Here is a 26,815-nt window from a genome sequence, read left to right on the forward strand (position 1 = left end):
CCATCTGGAGTTAATTTTAGTGTAAGGTGTCAGGAAGGGGTCCAGTTTCTGCTTTCTGCACATAGCTAGCCAGTTTTCCCAACACCATTTATTAAACAGGGAATCCTTTCCCCATTGCTTGTTTTTGTCAGGTTTGTCAAAGATCAGATGGTTGTAGATGCATGGTGTTGCCTCCGAGGCCTCTGTTCAGTTCCATTGGTCTGTATCTCTGTTTTGGTACCAATACCATGCTGTTTTGATTACTGTAGCCTTGTAGTATAGTTTGAAGTCAGGTAATGTGATGCCTCCAGCTTTGTTCTCTTTGCTTAGAATCGACTTGGCTATGTGGGCTCTCTTTTGGTTCCATGTGAAGTTTAAGGTGTTTTTTTCCAGTTCTGTGAAGAAGGTCATTGGTAGCTTGATGGGGATAGCGTTGAATCTGTAAATTACTTTGGACAGTATGGCCATTTTCACGATATTGATTCTTCCTAACCATGAGCATGGAATGTTTTTCCATCTGTTTGTGTCCTCTCTTATTTTGTTGAGCAGTGGTTTGTAGTTCTCCTTGAAGAGGTCCTTTACATTCTTTGTTAGTTGTATTCCTAGGTATTTTATTCTCTTTGTAGCAATTGTGGATTGCAGTTCGTTCTTGATTTGGCTCTCTTTAAGTCTGTTATTGGTGTATAGGAATGCTTGTGATTTTTGCATGTTGATTTTGTAACCTGAGACTTTGCTGAAGTTGCTTATCAGTTTCAGGAGATTTTGGGCTGAGACGAAGGGGTCTTCTAGACATACAATCATGTTGTCTGCAAATAGAGACAATTTGACTTCCTCCTTTCCTAATTGAATACCCTTTATTTCTTTTTCTTGCCTGATTGCTCTGGCTAGAATTTCAAATACTATATTGAATAAGAATGGTGAGAGAGGGCATCCTTGTCTAGTGCCAGATTTCAAAGGAAATGCTTCCAGTTTTTGCCCATTCAGTATGATATCGGCTGTTGGTTTGTCGTAAATAGCTTTTATTATTTTGAGATATGTTCCGTCAATACCTAGTTTATTGAGGGTTTTTAGCATAAAGGGCTGTTGAATTTTGTCAGAGACCTTCTCTGCATCAATTGAGATAATCATGTGGTTTTTGTCTTTGGTTCTGTTTATGTGATGAATTATGTTTATAGACTTGCGTATGTTGAACCAGCCTTGCATACCCGGGATGAAGCCTACTTGATCATGGTGGATAAGCTTTTTGATGTGCTATTGCAATCGGTTTGCCAGTATTTTATTGAAGATTTTTGCATCTGTGTTCATCATGGATATTGGCCTGAAGTTTTCTTTTCTTGCTGAGTCTCTGCCGGGTTTTGGTATCAGGTTGATGTTGGTCTCATGAAATGATTTGGGAAGGGTTCCCTCTTTTTGGATTGTTTAGAATAGTTTCAGAAGGAATGGTACCAGCTCCTCTTTGTATGTCTGGTAGAATTCGGCTGTGAACCCATCTGGACCTGGGCTTTTTTTGGGTGGTAGGCTCTTAATTGCTGCCTCAACTTCAGACCTTGTTATTGGCCTATTCAGGGTTTCGGCTTCTTCTTGGTTTAGGCTTGGGAGGATGCAAGTGTCCAGGAATTTATGCATTTCTTCCAGGTTTACTAGTTTATGTGCATAGAGATGTTTGTAATAATCTCTGATGATGGTTTGTATTTCTATGGGATCTGTGGTGATATCCCCTTGATCATTTTTTATTGCATCTATTTGATTATTCTCTCTTTTCTTTTTTATTAATCTGGCTAGTAGGCTGTATATTTTGTTGACATTTTCAAAAAACCAGCTCCTGAATTTATTGATTTTTTTTGAAGGGTTTTTTGTGTCTCTGTCTCCTTCAATTCTGCTCTGATCTTAGTTATTTCTTGTCTTCTGCTAGGTTTTGAGTTTTTTTGACCTTGCTTCTCTAGCTCTTTCAATTTTGATGATAGGGTGTCGATTTTAGATATTTCCTTGTTTCTCATGTGGACATTTATTGCTATATATTTTCCTCTAGACACTGCTTTAAATGTGTCCCAGAGAAAAAATATGGAACGCTTCACGAATTTGCGTGTCATCCTTGCGCAGGGGCCATGCTAATCTTCTCTGTATCGTTCCGATTTTAGTATATGTGCTGCTGAAGCAAGCACCAAAACTGATTTTGTCGTCAAGATTATAGCAGTCTTACCATATTTTTCCACTTTTTTTCCTCATTAAAAAATAGAATTGATGGGAATGAGAGGCTCTTTTTTTCAGAAAAACTAGCAGTTCTGTTTCTTTAATGGAAAAAAAAAAGGTAAGTAGAAAATTTTGTTAATGTGTTTGATTATAGAATCAGTTTACAAAATGTAGAAGAAACCACAGCATTAGAGAATTACAATTTTACAAATACTATTGTTGTAACAGATTCAGGCAAACAACGGTGGATGCCGAGAGCATTGAGTGAAAGGTTATTGGGGAACTGGCTAGTTATACAATCTGGAAGTATCAGCCCACAGATTGCTTATTAATCAAAAAAGTAAACAGTTATTTACAGTGGGGAAATCTGGCAGTTACCAAAATAACCAAGTCATAAAATTTGCCACCGACAATGAAGGTAAAACCTGGAATGCACTTCCTGACGTGACGAGCTGAGCAGGGACACGGCATCACCTTGTGGCCTTCTTACCAGAAATATTTAATTTGCAGATCTAGTCATTAGGAAGCAATCAAATCCAGATAGAAGGGCATTGTCAGAACATCTGGATTGGACTGTTTAAAAAGGTCAGTGTTGTGAACGATGGACCAGAAGTGACTGAGGAACTATAGATACTAGATCAAAAGACACTAATGAGACGTGACAGCTAAGCATGATGTCAACAGCCCCGATTGAATCCGGGACACAAAACTAAACAAGTTAAACAACTCTTGAAGTAATCACCACAGATACCTGAAAATGGACCATATATTAAAGAACACAGGGTTAAATTTCTTGACTGTAAGTAAATGAATTGTGGCCATGTAGCTAGCCTTGTTCTTAAGAGATACTATGGAAGTATTTGAGGATAAAATGTCATGTGTTTGCAGTTTACTGTTAATTGGTTCAGCAAAAATAAACACATATAGAAAGGACAAAATGTTGACAAATCTAAATAAAAGGCCCACGAGTGTTCCCGCAGTATTGGAACTGATCTGTGGGTCTGAAAATTCTCTAGATGAAAGTGGAAAGAATAGAATTGTTTATTAAAGTAGCCAGACTCAAGCAGTGAAAACAGAAGTTCTTACTAAGAATAACAACAGAGGAAGTTTCTCAAGAAAATAGTTGGAAGCAGGGATCACAGATGGGCTTTTACCAGATTGCCGTATCTGACAATTAGTACTGGCCGCCAGACACGTGGAAGTGCGCGGGAGTGAGGCCACATTAATGACTTACTAGCAGTGTTCTCACAGGGCTTGGGACATGGGGGTGATGGGGCATGTCCCAAATGTGCTTTGATATTTACACCGTTGCAGTCTAATTATTCTTAACTATTATCAGTCACTGCCTGCTCTGACCTGGCCTTTAGTCTGAAGCCTGCATTTCCTTTGGCGTGTGTATCCCTCCTAAAGCTGGGCCAGGGCTCCTCAGATCTTTAAAAGTCAAGTGTCTGAGGCAGCTTTAGGTCAGGGGTTGGAGTATGGGGAGAAAGCCCTTTCTCCTACGAGGAGTCTCCTATATAACTTTAACTAGATTTTGTAAGAGATTTAAGACCTAAAATGGCTAAGGCTCCAGTCCTTTGTGAGTGTTGCTGTTGGGTGGTCGTTCTGCTGTCCTCCTGCCTGACTGGCAGGGTTGGGCTCCTCTGCCTCTCACCTCTCTGTGCTGGCTCACCACTGTGAGTGTCTTCTCTCCCTAGTCTAAAAGGTTCCCCTTTGCTCCTGAGGGCACGTGGATTTTTGCATCATCAAGAGCAGGTAATTTTCCACTCTCTTTAAAAGGTGAAAGGAGCCTGATCATAGTATGTGCTCAATAAATATTGTTGAATGAATGGTTGAAATAATTACACACTTCTTTTCCCAGACAGCTTTCCTGTTGAAATTAGTTGGTGTTCTTATTTCGTATTCTTTGAATAGAATTACATGGATTGGCTCCCTTGGCTACCTGTGCAGCTTTCCCTACTGTTCTTCCAGCTTGAGTCTTCAAGAGCCAACTGATTTCTAAAACCGTTTGTATCTGGTGTGATTATAAAGCAATGAGACTGATTGTCATATGTTGTTTGTGGGATCCGTCTCAGTTACTTTATAGCCATACCTGGTATCTTATACCACAGATCATGGCCTGTTGAACAACATTTTAAAAGAGACTTCTAAATGGAAATTTAAAGTGGTTTAGCATTATTTTATGATTGTCTCTAACTTACTGATCAGATCTCTTACTCAGAAAGGTAATTAGATGTTAACTTTATTTCTTGCTTTAATTTTATAGTTTTTTTTTTTTGTTTGTGGATCTTTAATCAGTATTCTGATAAACTGCTATTCTAATAAAGTGCCTGTAACAATTTTGAGTAAGGTAGTAAAAAGGTATATGTTCCATTGGGTTACATTTTCCATAAAACTCCTTTTACTGTTGTAAAAGGATTTTTTTTTTGGGGGGGGGATCTCGCTTCTTTTTTTTGAGGGTCTCGCTCTGTCACCCAGACTGGCGTGCAGTGGCGTGATCTCAGCTCATTGCAGCCTTGACTTCCTGGACTCCAATGATCCTCCCACCTCAGTCTCCTGAGTAGCTGTGATCACAGACACGTGCCACCATGCCTGGCTAATTTTCCTGTTTTTGTTAGAGATGGGGTTTCACCATGTTGCTTAGGCTGGTCTTGGACTCCTGAGCTCAAGCAATCCACTTGCCTCCCAAAGTGCTGGGATTATAGGCATGAGCCATGCTCTGGGCCCTGTAGAATTTCTTTTCAGTTGCATGTAGTCTTTTCTGACTGCATGTAACACAAAGATGGTTCTTTTAGCTAAATATGATAAATGAAGTATGTAAAACCAAATATTTCAATGTAGTGTTCATTGAAGAAGCATTGAAAAGGACAAGTTTTAGAGACTTTTGCTTGTTTGTTTTGTTGGTTTACATTTATATGTATAAACCTTATTCAAATTCAAATAAGTGGTTATAATTTTGTTTCCTGAAATAAAATGTTTATGTCCCTTCTAATGACCCCTAGTCTCTCTTAAGGGCTCTCTGGAGAAGGCAAATGTAGAAGTTATATGTTGCCACCAGCAGCTTCAGCTTATGAAAGAACAGTCGCTGATAGATTGATAGAAGCTTCTCTGTTTCCTTGAAAGACAGTGGGAAGTTATTTCCTTTGTGGAGGAGGAAAGGGATAGCAGTCTCCTGCTGTCCGTAGGAAGGGGTATTCAATTATTTTATGGTAATGCTTCTGGAAATTATGTAGGAGAAAGATCTAGGTAACTAGAAAGCAACTTAAGACCATCCTCATAAGTTAACTTACATAGCCTGTGATGGTGGGCAGACCTCTGGACAACTGTTAGAGGCTGGAGGTATTTTGATGCCAAACCAGTCCAAAATGTTAAAGTCTGGACCTCTTTCAGGAATGTTTTATTTCCAGAAGAATTCTTGGATAAACTAGCAAAGAGCCTCACTTCACTCAATTCTGGACATAAGACCCAAGTTAGTTTCAGATGTCACTAATAAAAGGTGCCACCATTTGGCACTTTGTAGCTCTGTTACCAGCTGTAGGTCCTTATCTCGGTGAGATTAGAAAGCTCGGCATCCTGTACTTGTTTTTGTTCCTTGCACTAGTTCTACACACAGTGGGTGCTCCATGAATGTTCCTAGACTGATTAGTGCAAGAAGTACCATTTTATGCTATAAAAACAGCACTTTTCTCCATTTCTTAAGGAATTAAGACTTTCTGAAGATCATTTTAAAATCGAAAAGGTTTTACAGTATAAATCCACCGTGATGTTGATACATTTCTGTTGGTGTGTGCTGTCATGCTGTCCGTTGTCACATTTGGCTGGTTTAATAATCTTTGTTTTTAATGTAGTTGTCAGACAAGTTAATATGGTTCTTAACACTGCAGTCGTTTTATGCCTTATGTCTGTTTAAGTCTTAAGTACCACACAACAAACTACATGTTCCCACTTGGTGCCAGCATACCCAGCTGCAGCTTCATTTCAGCTGAGAAGTGGAGTTTGCATACCCTTTCCATTAGCAAACATTGCAGTAGTTAACCTAAGTGGCTTGTTTATATGTTTGATGTTTCTATAAATTGTAAATGTCACTTGAGTATATATATTTATTTTATATTACAGGCACTGGAGATATTATTGCTGTCATGATAACAGAATTGAGGGGTAAGGATATTTTGAGTTATCTGGAGAAAAACATCTCTGTACAAATGACAATAGCTGTTGGAACTCGAATGCCACCGAAGAACTTCAGCCGTGGCTCTCTTGTCTTCGTGTCAATATCCTTTATTGTTTTGATGATTATTTCTTCGGCATGGCTCATATTCTACTTCATTCAGAAGATCAGGTACACAAATGCACGCGACAGGAACCAGGTGAGCTGCCAGTACTCAACAGTGATTGGTCTGACCAGCCAGAGTTCACAGACATTTGTCGTCATCATGGGTCTTACTAACATGTTTTTTGTTTTAAAAAGTATTGTTAGGCCTGGTGTGGTGGCTCACGCCTATAATCTCAGCACTTTGGGAGACTGAGGCTGGTGGATCACGAGGTCAAGAGATCGAGACCATCCTGGTCAACATGGTGAAACCCCGTCTCTACTAAAAATATAAAAATTAGCTGGGCATGGTGGTGCATACCTGTAGTCCCACCTACTTGGGAGGCTGAGACAGGAGAATTGCTTGAACCCAGGAGGTGGATGTTGCGGTGAGCCGAGATCACACCATTGCACTCCAGCCTGGGTAACAAGAGCGAAACTCCGTCTCAAAAAAAGAAAAAAAGAAAAAATAATAATGTTACCCTCACTCAGTCATTTTAAGATGTTGAAAATGTCTGCACAAGAATTTAAGGGATATTTAAAATAACCTGAAGGGTACTAAATTTATTGTGATCATCTAGAATATTCTAGTTAGGTACGTAGCTGATATCATAGTATTATCTAGATAATTCTATTAATTTGGAGAAATATCAGAAAGTTGCATTTTTAAACTAGTAACTGTGGATGTTTCTGGAAATGGGAACGGGGAGCGGGGTTAGGGAGACTTCACTCTACCTCTTCCTATGTGAAATTCTTTCCCATGTGAATTTTGAACTGGGAAAGTATGATCTATTCAGAAAACAACATCAGTGAAAAACCTCTGTCATCTAAGTTCAGACATGGGGTAAGGGTGAGGTGGGGAGGACCAGTAGAAGAGGTCTCTCTAGGTAGTCATCCTAGAAGTTCCACTGACAGCATGTCTGAGGTGCTCTGGGAATTTGGGTTGAGTGAATAAACCAAGAAAGGCAGTGTGCTTCCCTGGTGTGAGGGCCTGGAGATGGTGGCTCTCAGTTGGTAACTTAAGTTTGTTTGATGTGCTGTGGACAGAGTACCCACCCTAGGAGCCAGGTTCGAGGTGTTTGGTCCCTATCCTAGACTTTTCATATAGAAAACTAAGAAGTGACTTGCTTGGAGAGTGATTTGAGGCCAGTTTTTATATAAGGCTACATTCTCCTAACACAGTACATCCATGTCTCTGTGGGAAGTGGGCATTGGGATTTTTATCCTTCCTCATTCTACTGAAAGAAGCACAGACTTTGGCATGGAACAGGTCTCAGCTCAAATCCCTCCTGTACCACCAGTTTACCATGATCCCTCATCCCTGTTGGACAGTTTATTTAGCATCTGAACTTCTTTCTTTATCTGAAAGTAGATATACCTGAACACTAGTTTATTGAAGCTTTATGTGCCAGGCTCTCCCTATGCACTTTTAAATTTTTTTATTTTGATAATGTTTATATTTGTAATTTTGGATTTAACAAAAAAATTTGCAAGATTAGTGTCAAGTATTCCCTTCACTCAGATTCTACAGCTATTGATATTTTACTGTATTTCCTTTTCTATGTAGTTACACTTTTTTTAACTAAAAAAAAATTTTTTTAAGAGACAGGGTCTTGCTCTGTTGCCCAGGCTAGAATGTGGTGTCAGCCATGGCTCACTGCAGCCTCCAACTCCTGGGCTCAAGCGATCCTCCTGCCTCAACCTTCTGAGTAGCTAGGACTAAAGGTATGCACCACCATCCTCAGCTAATTTTTAAATTTTTTGCACAGACCAGGTCTTGCAGTGTTGCCCAGGCTGGTCTCAAATTCTTGGGCTCAAGCAGTTCTCCCACCTTGGCCTCCCAAAGTGCTGGGGTTATGGGTATGACCCACTACCCTCAGACTTTGTATTTGAGAGTAAGTTTGAGATATGATGCCACGTTACCCTTAAATACTTTGTTACATATTTTCAAAAAATAAGAACATTCTCTTACATAACCATGATGTGATTATCAAAATCAGTAAGTTACCATTGATATAATAGATTATCTGACTTTAGACCTTTTTTGGGTTTTTATAAAACTGGCTCAATAATGACCTTTGTAGCAGAGAAAATCCTGGATTGATTGGAGCTTACTGGATTTTGCATTCAATTGTCTCTCTTACTTGGTTTTATGTCATTGATGTTTCTGAAGAGTACAGATCAAATATTTTGTATTTGACTTTATCTGATGTCTTGTGTTCTTTCATGATTAGTTTCAGGTTATATGCATTTTGGGAAATTTGTAGATTTGCTTGCATTTGTAAGAGATAATACAAATACAAAGAGATCTCTTATCCCTTCACTAATTTTCTCCCTGTGGTAACAACATCTTGTATAACTGTGGTCAATATCATAACCTGGAAATTGGTGTGGATACATGATCTTTCTGAATTCCCTGCAGTCTTCCCACCTCTCCAGTTTAATTTGTACTTATTTGTGTATGTGTGTGTCTGTCTTTAGTCTGTGCAGTTTTATCGCATGCGTAGATTCATAGAACCAACATCACGGTCAGGATACAGACCAGTTCCATCAGCAGGATCCCTTGTGCTACTCTTTTATAACCACAGCTGCCTCCCTCCCTCCCCCTTCCCTAATCCCTGGGTACCATTAATCTGTTTCTCATCTCTATAGTTTTGTCATTTCAACAGTGTTACATAGGTGGAATCATGGGCCAGGCGCGGTGGCTCATGCCTGTAATCCCGACACTTTGGGAAGCCAAGGCAGGGGGATAACTTGAGGTCAGGAATTCAAGACCAGCCTGGCCAACATGGCAAACTCCATCTCTACTAAAAATACAAAAACTTAGCTGGGCAAGGTGGTATGTGCCTGTAGTCCCATCTACTTGGGAGGCTGAAGCATGAGAATTGCTTGAACACAGAAGGCGGAGGCTGTGGTGAGCTGTGATCGTGCCACTGCACTCCAGCCCGGGTGACAGATGAAGACTCTATCTTCAAACAAAAAGAAAAAAACGTTATATAGGTGGAATCATACAGTATGTAACCTCCAGAGTTTGAATTTCTTCACTCAGCATAATTACCTTGAGATACTTCCAAGTTGTTACGTGTATTAATTGTTTATTCCTTTTTATTGCCGAACAGTATCCCATGGTTTGGGTGTACCACTGTTTGTTTAACCACTCACTCATTGAAGGATATCTGGATTGTTTTCAGGTTTTGGCTATTACAAATAAAGCAGCTGTGAACAATCACATACAGGTTTTGATGTGAACATGAGTTTTCATTTCCCTGGGATAAATGTGTAATTGCTGAGTACAGTGTAAATTCCAAGAGTGCAGTTTTGGGGCTATTAGATAAGCATGTATTTAGTTTTGTAGGAAACTGTTACACTCTTTGTTCAAAGTGGCTGTACTATTTTGCATTCCCACTAGAAGTGTGTGACTGAGTTCCTCCACACCCTCGACAGCACTTGGTGTTTTCATCTCTGGTGATTAGTTGTGTAGTAACATCTCTTGTGGTTTTAGTTTGTATTTCTTCAGTGACTGCTACTGTTAGACATTTTTTATGTGCTTGTTTGCCATCTGTAGATCCTCTTCAGTGAAATGTCCATTCATGTATTTTGCCCATTTTCTACCTAGATTGTTTTTCATGGTTGAGTTTTGAGATCTCTTTATGTAGTCCAGATACAAGTCCTTCGTTGGATATGTGGCTTGCAGAGATTATCTCTCAGTCTGTATTTTGTTTTGTTCAACTTCTTAACAAGGTCTTTGAAGAGCAAGAATTTCTAATTTTTATGAAGTTTATGAATTTTTTCTTTGATGAATTGTGCTTTTGGTGTCAACTCTAAAAACGCTTTACTTAGCTAGATATCCCAAAGATTTTCTACTTTTTATATTATGTTTTACATTTAAGTCTGTGATCAGTTTATTTGAAGCTTTCCTATTTTCTAATGTGGAAATTAAGTGCTATAAATTTCTCTCAGCATTTCTTTAGCTGTGCCTCACATATTTTGATATGCTATATTTTCATTTTCATTCAGTCCTATGTATTTTTTTCTTTTGAGACTTCTTCTTTTACCGTACATTATTAAGAAGTATAATATTATTTAATTTCCAGTAGTTTACAGATTTTACTTTTTTTTTTTTTCCATTTTGAGGGAGGGTCTTACTCTGTCACCCAGGCTGGAGTCGAATGGTGCGATCTCAGCTTACTGTAACCTCCACCTCCCGGGTTCAAGTTATTCTTTTACCTCTGCCTCCTGAGTAGCTGGGATTACAGGCACACACCACCATGCCAGGCTAACTTTTGTATTTTTTGGTAGAGATGAGGTTTCACTGTGTTGCCCAGGCTGGTCTTGAACTCCTGACCTCAAGTGATCCACCTACCTTAGCCTCCCAGAGTGCTGGGATTACAGGCATGAGCCACCATGCCCTACCAAGATTTTACTCTTATCTTAGTGTTACTGATTCCTAGTTTGATTCCATTATGCTCAGAGAAATACTCTATTATTTCAGTCCTCTTCTATTTCTTGAGGTTTGTTTTATAATCTAGATGTAGTTTGTCGTAGTGTTTCATTGGTGCTTGGGAAAAATGCATGTTCTACTGTTGGGTGGTATGTTTTCTGGGTGTTAATTAGACTAGTGTGCACAGCTTTTCTTCCTGAGGAGCCAGGCTGGGAGGGCATATTCCCACTGGGCTCTGTGAGACCAGGGTGGGAGGAGGATTGTGATTTTTCCCTTGGCACCTGGCTGGAGTAGAATGAGTATTACCGCAAATGTTTTCTGATGTTAGGCCATCCTTTTCCTGGTACTTTGGCTAGAGAGTTGGGCTTTTCTTGGCTTTTTCTGGGGCCGGGGGGTAGGGGTGCTCTGGTCCTGTTGGCAGTTCTAGATTGGAGACTTCTGCAGCACATTGTCAGGGATCTGTGGGGGCAGTAAGGAAGCTCAGAACCCACCATCCGTTTCTCATGTATCGAGGGCCCCCGACAGCCCACCTCCTTTTCTCACTTATGCTGTATACCTTTAAAAAAAAAAAACAAAAAACTAAAGATCTGTTTTTTAAATATGTTGACATAGGAAACACTGAAAGTAAAATGATAAGGATCTGCTCTGAAATGGTGTTCTTGACAGGCAAGCCTGTGGTAGTGGACTGTGTGTAGCACACCCTGAGGACTTTGGAACAAAGGCTCACAGTTGTCGGAGGAGCCTGCTATTGGAAGATAGTACTTTAATTAGCACCCAGTGTGGGGTCTGGGGGTGATGAAGGAGTAAATGTAATTACCATCTGGTGCAGGCCACAAACAACAAGCTTGTTTCCTAGCATTTATTTTGCGGCTGACTGCATGCATGATCTTTCCAAAGCGTCTCTCTCCAGATGCTACGGTGGTAGAAAGCAATGTTTTGACCTTTTTTCCTCCTTCCGTTTTCCCTAAGGTTGACAAATGCTTGATGAAATTTTTATGTGACTTAAAAAGCTTAGCTTATTCAAGTTTAATAAGAAGGTGGCAGCAGCTAGACTGGTTGAAACCTTTGGCTATTTTAAAAGAGAAGCCAGAATATTAGCAAAGGAAAAACAGTGAGTTAAAGGACAGACTCTGATTTTCTCCCACAAACTGTTGTTGTTGGTTTTTGTTTTGTTTTGTTTTTTTTTTTTGAGACAGAGTCTCACTCTGTTGCCCAGGCTGGAGTGCAATGACGCGACCTTGGCTCACTGCAACCTCTGCCTCCCAAGTGGCTGAGATTACAGGTGCATGCCACCATGCCTGGCTAATTTTTGTATTTTTAGTAGAGATGGGGTTTCACCATGTTGGCCAGGCTGGTCTCAAACTCCTGACTGCATGTGATCCTCCTGCCTTAGCCTCCCAAAGTGCTGGAATTACAGGCATGAACCACCGCATCCGGTCCCTACAAACTGTTGTGAAGCAGTTCTTCCTGTAGAACATGCTACCAAAGAGATCCATGCATTGTAAATAGCTTTCTACATGCAGTAAAATGCTCACAATTGAGAACATTTTACATGTGATATAAGAATCTAATGCTTTGGCTTTTCAGTTCATGGCTAAGTGTCTGTGGTTTGCTCTTCCTGAAAAACTGTCAGAATGTATCTAAATACTATCTAGAGGTGCAGATAGCTCAGATGGTGGTAAAGTTAAATGTCAGGGTCTAATTAAGTCAGTGTTAGTTATTTCACACAAAAAGGTAGATATTGTTACCTTTATTTTGAATGAATGCTTAAGGATTTTCGAAACATGTAAAATGTTTAACAATTACATGGTTAATATTGCACCTTTAATTCCAAAGTAGTCAAATTTGGTTTCTAAAGCAGAATAATGAAATTTTCATTTTACTGTGTAGGAATGGGACAGACGTAAAAAAAAAAAAAGAAAAAAGAAAAAATTTAATGGACTAGTGTGAAAAAAAAGGAATGTGGCAGATATAAAATATTCTACAACTTAATGGACTCCTGAATTTAGAATGTATTCTTTTTTTTTTTTTTTTGAGACAGAGTTTCGCTCTTGTTACCCAGGCTGGAGTGCAATGGCGTGATCTCGGCTCACTGCAACCTCCGCCTCCTGGGTTCAGGCAATTCTCCTGCCTCAGCCTCCTGAGTAGCTGGGATTACAGGCACGCGCCACCATGCCCAGCTAATTTTTTGTATTTTTAGTAGAGACGGGATTTCACCATGTTGACCAGGATGGTCTCGATTTCTTGACCTCGTGATCCACCCGCCTCGGCCTCCCAAAGTGCTGGGATTACAGGCGTGAGCCACCGCGCCCGGCCCTAGAATGTATTCTTAAAAATTCCCAGTGAAAATGCATATGGCTTTTAAGGTATTTAAAATTTGTAAAAGCTTCTTGCCATAACGTGTATATAATATTCTTTGACTTTGTAAGTATCTCAAGGTTACTGAAATGACATGCGCTCTTATTGCCCATTTTCATCATGAAAGTTCAGTGAATAGCTAATTGGAGAATGCATTTGCCTGTCAGAGTGTGGAAATACGTCGAACATTCCTTTGTCAGGGAAAGGCTAAAACTTTCCATGAGTACAGTTAATCTTTGAAAACTGGTGGGTTCAGAAGATTTTTTTTTTCTTCCAGATTGGGAGAGAGGAAGTATTGTATACACTGCCAAGATCTTTCCTACAAAAAAGGATTATATGACCCAAAAGCAGACTTCTTTTGTCATTTTGGTTGGCAGAGTGAATTTTGTTTGTTACGTTTCTTAAGGATTAACAATTCCAAAAGAACTGGAAAAGGGGAATAGATGTTTGAGCTGAGAAGTCATTATCTTACCAGTTTTAAAGAGATACTGCAAATACTCTGTTACCTTCTTTTTCATCTTTTGCTATTATGATCAATTTATGTAAATAACACTTTTCATATACAGAGCCTGCGTGCCTTCTAAATGTTACAATTCAAGGGCTTAAGATCTGATTTTTTAAAAATACAAAATATGCTCTTAAGATCATAGTGTTTAATTTCTATATCCTTGGGGTGTAGCATGGGGTCTGGCACGTCACACTGCCTCAGTAAATATTTAAATGAATTCAAGAATGAGCTTACATTCTGTTGGAATGACAGATGCAGTTAAAATACTGTGTGGTATAAGAGTTATTCTTTGTGGGCAGAGTGATTTTAACTTTCAGTGAGTCAAGGACACTTCACAGAGAAGGTAGGTAGCTGAATTTTAAAGGATGAATAAGACTTCATCAGATGGAGATGAAGGAGAGTCAGGCAAACGGATCATTTTCCACATGAGAGTTGAATGACTGGGACATCAGGAATAGTGGCAGCAGACTTGTGACTGTTGAACTGATGTAAGATGAATAAATTGTCACTAGACTATGAAGAGCCTGAATCACATGATAAGAAAGTTAGACTTTACTCTATAATCAGTATGGTTTTTTAGCAGTGGAGGATACATGATTTTTTTTTCTGATGAGAGAGGCTTATGGAGAAGGAGTTATTAACGGAGGAAATATTGAAGAGCAAAGGAGGATGATATTAATAAAGTTATGTAAAGAGGAGAGGAGTGATCTGGACACAGGCAGATGGTTTCTTGGAAAAGAGTTAACAGATGCTTCTTTTGTGGGAAAAAAGTAGAAAAAAATGGTGGTGAATGAAGAAGGGTGCAGACTACAAGGCACCAGGCACTTTCCATTGGGGGAAAAATCTTTTTTTTTTTTTTTTTTTTAGATGGAGTCTAACTCTGTTGCCTAGGCTGGAATGCAATGGCACTATCTCAGCTCACTACAACCTCTGCCTGCTGGGTTTAAGTGATTCTCCTGCCTCAGCCTCCTGAGTAGCTAGGACTATAGGCACGTGCCACCACGCCTGGCTAAATTTTGAATTTTTAGTAGAGATGGGGTTTCACCATGTTGGTCAGGCTGGTCTCAAACTGCTGACCTCGTGATCCACCCGCCTCAGCCTCCCAGAATGCTGGGATTACAGACGTGAGCCAGGGTGTGAGCCACAGTGTCTGGCCGGGGGAAAATTCTATACCTAGATTTTACCAATGTTCACAAAAAGAAAACCCTACTCTGTGCAGATGCAAACTTACTGTATTTCTATGGGAGAGTTCTGATTACTGAAAGGAGAAACCTGAGATGAATTTCATCAAAGTGACCTATCCTCAATACACTCTGAACCATCTTGCTTTCAACAAACTATTCCTGTTAGATCAAGCTGTATGAGTTATTTTAACTCGTTTTCTGCCAATTCAAATATTTTGTCACTTTGCTTTCAAATATAGAGTAGTATTTATTGTTGGCAGATGAGATAAGACGAGATTGTTGACTAGATGAGGTAAGATCATCTGGCCCCTAACAAGCCTCTCAAGCTGTATGCTATAGAAAGTCTTTTCAGCATTTTATAGTGGAAGAAAAACTGGAGTAGAAAGGAGATCTATGGTCCTAGTCCAAATACTTACCGTAACTTCAGACAGATCACCTCACCTCTTTCTGAGGCTTGATTTTCTCCTTTATAAAATGCTGCCTTTCTGTGGTTTTGTCATTTCTGACATTCTGTGTGTGATGAGGTGTAAATTTGAGGAGTGTTATTATTAAAGGAATAGGGTATAGTCTGAAGTATAGAGAATATCGGTGAGTGGGTAGAGTATTAAGGGAAAATGCTTTGAAACTAGGATTTATACTTAGTGAGTTGCAAACTTTACTATACAAAAGAATCATGTGGGAGCTCCTTTTGGGGGCGGGAGCAGTTTTTAAAATTGCAAATTTCTAATATCTTTCCTCCCCCTAATTCAGCAAGTTTGGATAGGGCCGACTTTCTAGCTTTTGATATGGACAAATATTAATATGAAATCTCTGCCTCAATCTTCTGTAAAATGGGATAATATCGTTCTTTTCTCATAAAATGATTGTGAAGATAATATGGGTCAGCACTTGTGAAGGGCTTAGAACAGTACCTAGCACATAGTATGTACTGAATCAACCTTAGTTAGTATAAATTTTATTATTTTATATTATTAAGCACTCAAGGTAGATTTACTGCATCTGCTCCATGGACCACACCTTGAAAAACAGTGACTTAATAGCATGGTGTGTAGGTGAAGGTAAGAGACCTTAATAAACAGTGATCTTCATAAAAGAAGTTTGTGTTTCATCTTAGGTACTTGAGAGTTAGCAGGATGCAAATAGCCTTAGAATGAAAATATAAAAATTCATGGCTTTTAGACAGATTCCAGTAAGAAGTCAGATTATACACACATACATACACACATATAGCTGAGGTTTACCTGTCACAAAGTGATGGGAAATGTTAAAAGGACTGATTAAAAACTCAAGGGATAATTCAGAAGAAGGTAGTAATACTGAAACCAAGTCCAAAGAAAAATTACCTTCAGGGTATTGATGTTAATACCAACCATAGAGAAGAGATGTTTTGTCCTTCTGCTATAAGAGGTGTTCAAAGTTCAGAGGTGGAAAATATGATACATCTAAATATTGGTAGGTCTCTGATTAGATACCCTACATGTATTCATAACAGCTTGCTGAAGACTGAACTGCTGCCACCAGCACCTGCTCTCTGCTTTTGGCTATTCCATAATGCAGTGTCACGGCAGGCATTCTCACACGGCTTGTCACCTAGCCAGAAGTCTGGGGCACCTCTCCTCTAACCCTCCTCTTCTTTCGTGCTCCCATGTCAGTCAGTCGTGAGGTTCTGTCGGTTTTACCTACAAAATCTTTCTTGACTTTGTGCTCTTCTTTCTTTCCCTCCTGCTACTTGCCTAATTCAGGCCCTTTTTGTCTCTGAAATATTAGAGACCCTACCTGGTCTCTCTGCTGCAGCTTTCCTGTGTGACATACATCCTGTGGAGGCAAGATTTGAATTCTCCAAGCCTCAAATAGCATCAGGAACTTTTCTGTTCAAAACTCTTCAGTAGAATTCTGATCTGAACGAGTTGGAAGCAGTGAGACTCTTGTAAAATCTCCTCAAATTTCTTAATAATAATAATATAATGATAACTCACATCTGAGTTACCTTAGGAAAATGGCCCATTAGAAATCCTTAGAACTTGTCCTCCTCACAAGAAAAGCCCAAACAATAAATAAACAACTTAATGAAAATAACAGAGGGAGAGTACAGGGGTGCATCTGAGGAGTAACAGAAGCTCTGGAGAGCACAGACGTTTGAGATAGCCACACAGAGGTGGGAAGAAAACACTGGGTCTCCACTGCCGCATCCTCTAACCAGGATCAGCTAGGAACCAGGAAGAGCTCACTATGGTGAGGACGTAAGTGAGAGGAACCCAGAAGCCCATTCAGCACTGTGGATACCTGCAGACCTCATCACTGGGGTTCCCACCAGTCCTTACAGGCACTAAGCCCATCTGAGTCTACATAGCTGTGCACCCCACAGAGAAGGAGTTGACACTGTGCTCCAGCCCCTGCAGCCCACACAGCTGCAGTGTTACACCATCTTGGAATTGGAGCTGTGACTGAAGTGTGTCTTGCTTCAGAGCAAGTAGTCATGGCTTCACTTTGTCCCTGAAGCTAAGCTGCCACCAAACCACCCCAGCACAGTGGCCCCATATCTCCAAGCCGAGCTGGGAGCAACTGTTGGCTCTGTTCTTCCGGAGGCCAAGCAGAGGTGGAGCCACTCTACCTATTTTTCTCCCCATTGCTTTGGACTGGAGCTGAAGCAGTATCCTTACTTTTGGGAAAACAGTACCTTGAACACTCAGAGCAATCATGCCTCCCCAGTGCCTCAGTTGAAGCAACACCATGCATCGCAGGAAGTGGTGCATTGGCCATCCAGAGTGATCACACATTCTATTACCTAAGCTGAAGCAGCTCCCAGCATCCCAGGGAAATGGTGCCTGGCCTATCCAGAAGAGTATACCCCCTAGGCCTGAGCTGAAGCAGCACATTATCCCTTGGGGAGTTGGTGCCTTGCCAAACTGAGCAGTCGTGCATGCCAGGAATGAGCTGATATAGTACACCATGTCTCAGAGAAACAGCAGTGACTGCGCTGAGACACCTTGCCCTTACAGGGCACAGAACTCTAGCACCCTGCTTGCTTGAATCTGGACAAGTCTTCAAGAACTTTAGCTGCTTAGATACCCCTCCTCTTGGAGAATGGAATTATCACTGTGCTATCCTCTGCTCCGATGCTGGGTCCACACAACAGCTCTGTTCCTCTGTTCCCCTGGGATACTTGCTCTCATTGCACCTGACTTCACAGATCTGAGATACTGCTGAGCCCTGCCATCCCAGGTTCTAGAGTTAATATTATATGGTACTTGATTCCATAGGACCCAAGTTGCCACTGAGCCCTGCTGGTTTATGTTCCTGAATTGTAGCCAGACACTGGACCCAAACTTCCAGAATGCCCCTTCTACCTAAAGTCAGGCCAGTGTTATGCTCTAACTCCCAGGGATAGAATCACAGCTACAACATAGACCTTTAGGTCCAAGGTACTAGTGGGTACATCACAGTCACAGTCCTGACCATGTGGGTAACATATCCTACCTTGCTACAGTTGCCAAAAATCGGTTTGTGAGACTCTCAGCCTAGGACATGGTCCCATAGTTCCCATAGTTATTCTGAGCACCTGCTCCTGGAATCCATTGCTGCTGCAGCTGCTTGTAGGTGACATCAGACCTCACACCAAGAGTGATCACTTTGGCTAAGTCTCCTCGTGGGAAAAGCAAAAATAGTAGGTCCCCAAAGACCTTTGAAAGTAAGGATAACAACCTCTACCACTGCCACAAACATCTACAGACTATACCACCAAGGCGCTCATGGTTATTGCTGATGTTGAATGCAGCTGAAACTGCACAGAGACTGTACCACTGCACCTATCCAGAGACATAGTCACCACACCCTTCCCAACTGGCACACTAAGACTAAACTCTAGGTGAAAGTCTTTCTCCAGGAAAATCACTCTAGAAAATTTGAAAGAAGTGATTGCTCCACCAGATGCACAGACATCAACACAGGGACACAAGAAACATGAAATAAGGAAATATGATGCCATCAAAGGAATGTAATTCCCTAGTAACACACTACAATGGGGAAAAACTCAATAAATTGCCAGAAAAGGAATTCAAAATTATGATCTTATGGAAACTCAGAGAGATAAAAGAAAACGTGTAGACAATCAACAGAGTTGGGGAAGCAGTTCACATTATGAATAGGAAATTGAACAAAAGCAAACAAGTCATGCAGCTGAAGAATTCAATGAATGAAAATAAACATACGGTGGAGAATTTCAACAGCATACTTGATCATACATAAGAAAGAACCTCTCTACTTGAAGATGGGTCATTTGAAATTAACAAGTTAGGCTGGGTATGGTGGCTCCTGCATGTAATCCCAGCACTTTGGGAGGCCGAGGTGGGCAGATCACAAGGTCAGGAGTTGGAGACCAGCCTGGCCAACATGGCGAAACCCTGTCTCTACTAAAAATACAAAAAAATTAGCCGGGCTTGGTATCAGGTGCCTGTAATCCCAGCTACTGGGGAGGCTGAGGCAGGAGAATCACTTGAACCCAGGAGGCAGAGTTTGCAAAAGTGAGCCGAGATCATGCCACTGCACTCAGTCTGGGTGACAGATTGAGACTCCATCTCAAAAAACAACAACAACAAAATTAAGTCAGAGCCAAAAAAAGAAATAAGAATGAAAAATAATGAAGAACACCTATAAAACTTATGGAACATTAGGCAAGCAGATATTTGTATTACGGGTATTACAGAAGGAGAGAAGGGGAAAGGCATTAAAAATCTATTTGATAAAATCTGAAAACTTCCCAAGTCTGCAGAGATACATGAACACCAGATCCAGGTAGCCCAGTGGTTCCAAAATAGAATAAATCTGAAAACATCCTCAAGTCACATTATAGTCAAATTGTCAAGAATCAAAGAGTTCACAAAACATCAAGAGAACAGCATCAAATCACATAAGGGAATCCCTGTTAGACTAAAAATAGATTTTTCCACAGAAACCTTATAGTCCAGGAGAGAATGGAATGATACAATTAGAGTACTTAAAGCAGAAAATTGTCAGCCAAGAAAGAATACTATATCCATCAAAGCCATCCCTCAGAAACGAGGGAGAAATAGTCTTTCTAGACAAACAAAAATTGAGAAAGTTATTCATCTTGAAAAGACGGTATTCACTACCAGCAAAACATGCAAGAGTATGAAAGTCACTGGTAGAGAGCAGATACGTACACAAAGGAGAAAAAGAAAGGAATCAAATCTTAGCACTACAGTAAACCACCAAACCTTAATGATAAACAGGAGAAAACAAAAGTAACAAAGGATATGTAAATAACAACCAAAAGGCAATTAAAAATTGACAGGAATAAGTCCTCACCTACCAATAATAACCTTGAATGTAAGCAGATTAAATTTCACCACTTAAAAGCCATAAAGTGGTGAAATGAAATTTTTAAAACCATGGAACAATCAATATGCTACTTACAAGAAATTCACTTCACTTTTTTTTTTTTTTAAAGACAGATTCTTACCCTGTTGCCTAGGCTGGAGTGCAGTAGTGCGATCTTGGCTCACTGCAACCTCTGCCTCCCGGGTTCAAGCAATTCTCCTGCCTCAGCCTCCCAAGGGTCTGAGATTACAGGCACCCACCACTACACCTGGCTAATTTTTGTATTTTTAGTAGAGACAGAGTTTCACTATTTTGGCCAGGCTGGTCTTGAACTCATTACCTCAGGTGATCTGCCAGCCTCGGCCTCCCAAAGTGCTGGGATTACAGGCATTAGCCACTGGGCCCACCCAACTCACTTCACTTCTAAAGGCACATACAGGCTAAAAATGAAGGAATACAAAAAAATATTCCATACAAAGGGAAATCAAAACTGAGCAGGAGTGGCTACACTTGTATCAGATAAAACAGGCCAGGCACAGTGGCTCACACTTGTAATCCTAGCACTTTGGGAGGCCAAGGCAGGCAGATCATTTGAGGCCAGGAGTTTGAGACCATCCTGGTCAACATGGCAAAACCCTGTCTCTACTAAAAATAGAAAAATCAGCCAGGCGTGGTGGTGCACACCTGTAATCCCAGCTGCTCGAGAGGCTGAGGTGGAGAATCGCTTGAACCTGGGAGGTGGAGGCTACAGTGAGCTGAGATCACACCACTGCACTCCAGCCTGAGTGACAAAGCAAGATTCATCTCAAAAAAAAAAAAAAAAAACAGACATTAAATAAAATATTGAAAAATCAAAATACAAAGGTCGTAAGATAATGATAGAGATCAGTTCAGCAGGGGGATATAATCATTGTAAATATATATACACCCAACACTGGAGCACTCAGATATATAATAAAACATAAATATGTACATAAAATATTAGTTCTAGAGAGAGAGATAAACTCTAATACAATAATAAGTTGGGGAATTCAACACCCCACTTATCATTAGACAGACCATCTAGACAGAACGTAAAGAAACATTGGATTTAAACTGCACTTAGACCAAATGGAAGTAATACATTTACAATATATTTCATCCAACAGCTATAAAATACACATTGTTTTCATCACCAGTAGAGCATTCTTTAAGATTGGCCACATGTTAAGCCACAAAACAAGTCTTAACAAAATTAAAGAATTTGAAATCAGCTATGCACCGTTTTCCTTGCATATATGTGTATATATATAGTCCCAGCTACCTGGGAAGATGAGGCAGAAAGGGTCTCATGAGTCCAAGACCAGCCTGGACAATATAGTGAGATGGTGTTTCTTAGTTTTAAAAACTTTTTTATAATTAAAATCATATGAAAAATCTTTTCTGACCACAAATAGAATAAAGCTAATAATCAGTAACAATAGAAACTTTTGGAATTGTACAAATACATTAAAATTTACAAACATGCTCCTAAACAACCAATGGGTCAATGAACAAATTAGGAAAGAAACTTTAAAATTTCTTTAAAAAAATGAAAAGAGCTTACCAAAACCTATGGAATACAGCAAAAGCAGTATGAAGAGGGAGGTTTACAGCAGTTAACACCTACATCAAAACAATAGAAAGATTTGAAATAAACAATCTAATGATGCATCTCAAGAAACTATAAAAGCAAAAACAAAGTAAACCCCAAATCAGAAGCAGCAGAAAAATAATGAAGTTCAGATCAGAAATAAGCGAAATCAAGACTAAAAGGCCAGGCATGGTGGCTCATGCCTGTAATCCCAGCACTTCGGGAGGCCAAGGCAGACGGATTGCTTGAGTCTGGAGTTTGAGACCAACCTGGGCAACATGACAAAACCCCATCTTTACAAATAAAAATGCAAGCATTAGCCAGGAATGTTGGTGTGTGCCTGTAATGCCAGCTATTCAGGAGGCTGAGATGGAAGAATCAGTTGAGCCCAGGAGGCAGAGGTTGCAGTGAGCCAAGATCTCATCACTGTACTCCAGCCTGGACAACAGAATGATACCCTGTCTCCAAAAGAAATAAAGTAAGACTTAAAAAAAAATGCAAATGATCAATTAAATAAAAAGATTTGAAAAAATAAAATTGACAAACCACTAGTAAATTTTCCCAGACATATATACCAACATAGAATGAAGAGGAAACAGAAAACCTGATGAAACAAACCAGATTAGTAATGGAAGTGAATCTATAATTTAGTCTCCCATTAAAGAAAAGTATGGCACTTGATTTTTCACTGCAGAATTCTGCCAAGCATTTAAAGAAGAGCTATACCAATTCTTCTCATACTCTTCCAGAAAATTGAAGAGAAGGGAACTCTTCTGAATTCAATCCACAAGGCCAGCATTACCCTAATAGCAATACCATATGAAGACACAACAAAATAAAGAAAAATACAGTCAAGTATCCTTGATGAACATAAATTTTTAAATCCCCAACAAAATTCTAGCAAACTGAATCCAGCAGCACATTGAAAAGGGCATTCATGATGAACAAGTGGGATTTATCCTAGTGATGCAAGGATGGTTGAATATATGCAAATCCATAAACGTGATGCATCACATCAACAGAATGAAGAACAAAACCATGTGGTAATGCCAATAGATGCAGAAAAAGCATTTGATAAATGACTTCATGATATAAACTCTTAACAAGTTAGGTATACAAGGAACATACTTCAGCACAATGAAGGCCATATATGACTTACCGCAACCAATATCATACTGAATGTAGAAAAGCTGAAAACGTTTCTACTAAGATGCAGAAAAATACAAGGATGCCCACTTTCACCACTTTTATTTAACATATTACTGGAAGTCCTTTTAGGACTAATAAGTAAAGTTGCAGAATACAAAATTAACATACAGAAATCAGTTGCATGTATATACACAAATCACTGAAAAAAATCAAGAAATCCATTTTATTTACAATAGCCACCAAAAAATAATAAGATACATAGGAATAAGTTTAATCAAGGAGGTGAAAAATCTCTACAAGGAAAACTAAAACACTGATGACAGTAATTGAAGAGGGAACAAAAATAGACATCCCATGTTCACGGATAGGAAAAATTAATATTGTGAAAATGACAATACTATCAGAAGTGACCTGCAGATTGAATGTAATCCCTGTCAAAATGCCAGTGATATCATTCACAGAAATATAAAACACAATCTTAAAATTTGTATGGGTTTTCCCCCCCAAAGAAGGCAGATTAGAGGGTTTTCCAACATGGCTAACCCACTTGGAAAGAACAAAATAGTGTGTAGATAGTCACACCATTAACTTTTATCCAAGAAGGAACACAGGCATTAAACAGAAAATTTCAGACACTGGGAAAGAGAAAATTGGGAGAGAGCCCTCCTGGCAGAGTCTGGAGGCTAAAATGGAGAAAATCTTGAATACAGGAGATAGGGAGTGAGCGTTCCTCTGCAGTCCATCTTCCCATTGGAGAATTGTGCAATCCAGGCCACAGGAGAACAGCTTGAGCCTCCCAAACCCTCAGTCTTACTTAGGGAGTGGCTGAGAGACATGGAAAAGGAACACCCTGGGATGAGTCCCATGCATTTTCCCAGACTTGGTGTCTGTTTAGAGGACTCCATTCTCAATCCTAGCTCATAGAAAACTCTGTGGGATCCCGTGACCTAGCAGCAGCATCTGTTAGCATTATAAAGTCTCATGCCAGGAGTGGAGCACTGGGTCTTTGGTAGGAAAGGGGCCCACACAGCCAGAAATGAGAAATGAGTACAGCTTGGGCCTCCAGCTTGGGCGCTAGAATTGGACCCCTGCACCCCCAATCATGGGACTGGAGCAGGAGATTTGCCTGAGAGGTGTGGTTGTGGCCTCAGTAGCAAGTTTTACTGTGTAAGACAGCTCTGTGGACTGAAGGCAGACTGTATGGTCTGTCTGATTCCTGTGGTTGGGATGAGGAAATGAGTCCTGATAGTTCTGGAGAGTGAGAGAGGCAGGTCCCATACTGTTTGCCTGGTTTTAACAGTGGATTTGCCCTTGCTGTCCTGTGTTGGGACATTGGTGCAACGTCAGTTGCTCTCATCTTTGTCTAGGCATTTCTACAGTCTGGCAGCTGTCCCTAGATCCCTGTCAGAGCCAATGCTTGTGCCTGCCATTGATGGACCAAATGACTGTCTTGCCCAGTACAGCTCTACCCAGCTTCACCTCTCCCCACCACTCCTCTCCTCTCCCCCAAGGCTGAGTGCAAGACCCAAACCACTGAGTTTTCCCTGTCCCAACCCATTGCCTGGGGCACTTAAGTACTCCTGGTTAACAGAGATAAAGTCTTAAACCCTATTGTTAAAACCCCAACAAGCTCTGACCTGCAACTATCTGCTAGCATGGAATTTGACCCATATAGCCCATTACAACATCTGGTTACACAAGTGCACAGCACTTGGTAACAAAAGCCTCTCGTGACTTCTATTACCACTGTTGCTTATGCCACCCCAGCTACTCAAGAGGTTATCAGCCAGCTCACCTACCCAATACACCATTACTATAAACAGCATTTGAGAAAGCCACCACACTCAGTCTGTTTATATCCAAGGAAATCATAGAGGAGTATTTGCTACTGAACATACCCAGAAGCAAAGTCAAATAGTCCTATCAAATTACATCATAGTAACATCCTCAGGATTAAAAAAAGTCCCACTCCAACTAAAGTAAATTCAAAAATAAGGACAAGCAACTATTTCTGCAGATGTGAAGAAATCAACATAATACTATAGGAAGTATGAAAAAGATAATAGGACACCCCCAAAAGAACACAGTAATTCTCCAACAATAGATCCTTAAAAGAAGTCCTCAAAATGTCAAAACTCCTGGAAATGAAATATTCATTGAAGGAGTTACAAAATGCATTTGAAAGCTTTAACAAGATTTAGACCAGGAATTTCCAACAGTGATCTAGAACAGGGGTACTGGTGCATGATCCGTTAGGAACCAGAACACACAGCAGGAGCTGAGCATCAGGTGAGTGACTGAAGCTTCATCTGTATTTACAGTAGCTCCCCATTGCTAGTTTTGCTGCCTGAGCTCTACCTCCTCTCAGATCAGCTGTGGCATTAGATTCTCATAGGAGTGCAAAGCCTGTTGTGAACTGTGCATGCAAGGCTTCTAGGTTGCATGCTCCTCATGAGAATCTAATGCACCTAATGATCTGTCATTGTCTGCCATCTATTTGCAGGACAACAAGTTTAGGGCTCCCACTGATTCTACATTATGATAAGTTATATTATATATTACAATTTAATAGTAATAGAAATAAAGTGTGCAATAAATATAATACACTTGAATCATCCTGAAACCATCCCCTACCTGCCAATCTGGAAAAATTGTCTTCCACAAAATCAGTCCCTGGTGCCTAAAAGATTGAGGGCCACTGATCTAGATCAGGCAGAAGAAAAAAATCTCAGAACTTGATAACGAGTGTTTTGAATGAATCTGGTCACACAGAAATATGGAAAAGAAAGACTTTAAAAGAACAAACAAAGCCTCCAAGATAAAGCAACTAAGCTTTGAATCATTGGTGTTCCAGAGGAAGAAGAAAAAAGCAAGGAGTTTAGAAAACTTATTTAAGGAAATAATTGATGAAAAAAACTTCCTTAGTCTAGCAAGACATAAAATCATTCAGATACAAGAGGCACAAAGATTAACAGGCAAATACATTGCAAAAGGACTTCACCATGACATATAGTCATCAGATTGCTTAAAGTCAATGTGAAGGAAAAAAATCTAAAATCAACAAGAGAAAAACACCTAGTCACCTATAAAGGAAGCTCCATCAGACAAACAGCAGACCTTCTCAGCAGAAACCTTGCAAGCCAGAAGAGAATGGGATGCTATTTTCAAAGTGCTCAAAGGAGAAAAATTTTCATCCAGTTAGAATAAACTTCATTAGTGAAGGAGAAATCAGGTCTTTCTCAGACAAGCAAACACTGAGAAAATTCATCACCACTGGACTAATACCTACAGGAAATGCTCGAAGGAGTCCTAAATATGGAAACAAAAGATTGATATTCACAATCATAAAAGCACGTGAAAGTATAAATTTCACAGGTCTCATAAAACAATTATACAAAGGAAGAAGAGAAAAGAATCAAGTGGCACCATGACAGAACTCCATGAAACCACAAAGGAAAAACAAAGAATTTACAAAACAGCTAGATAATAAATTTCAGGAACAGAATGTCACTTATCAGTGTTAACCTTAAACCTAAATGGATTAAATGCTCCACTTAAAAGATACAACCTGGCTGAATGGATTTTTTTAAAGACACAACTATATGTCCTTCTAAAAAATGACACACAGACTGAAACTATCTTTGTGCTAGTCCATGGAATTATTTTCTTAACAAGAGCAATAATTACCTTTCTAGATACATAGACTGAAAGTGAATGGATAAAAAAAGATATGCTACATAACCCAAAA

At 39.9% G+C, this 26,815-nt stretch overlaps 1 protein-coding gene and 1 non-coding gene across 3 annotated transcripts in view; one reads left to right on the forward strand and one right to left on the reverse strand.

The window, feature by feature from the left end:
- RNF130 (ring finger protein 130) overlaps window positions 1–26,815 on the forward strand; it is a 153,862-nt gene that overhangs the window by 60,504 nt on the left and 66,543 nt on the right. For both annotated transcript variants that reach the window (XM_021676315.2, XM_021676314.2), the window contains exon 3: window positions 6,286–6,536. In XM_021676315.2, the coding sequence (XP_021531990.1) occupies window positions 6,286–6,536 (251 nt within the window). The remainder of the gene's footprint in view (window positions 1–6,285; window positions 6,537–26,815) is intronic.
- Window positions 2,035–2,141, reverse strand: LOC135275194 (U6 spliceosomal RNA). Its single transcript, XR_010342892.1, has one exon. It is a non-coding gene; the product is annotated as a U6 spliceosomal RNA (small nuclear RNA).

This window comes from Aotus nancymaae, unplaced genomic scaffold (genome assembly GCF_030222135.1).
Source record: "Aotus nancymaae isolate 86718 unplaced genomic scaffold, 86718_ANA_hifiasm-v0.15.2.pri h1tg000015l_1, whole genome shotgun sequence".
NCBI classification, from domain to species: domain Eukaryota; kingdom Metazoa; phylum Chordata; class Mammalia; order Primates; family Aotidae; genus Aotus; species Aotus nancymaae.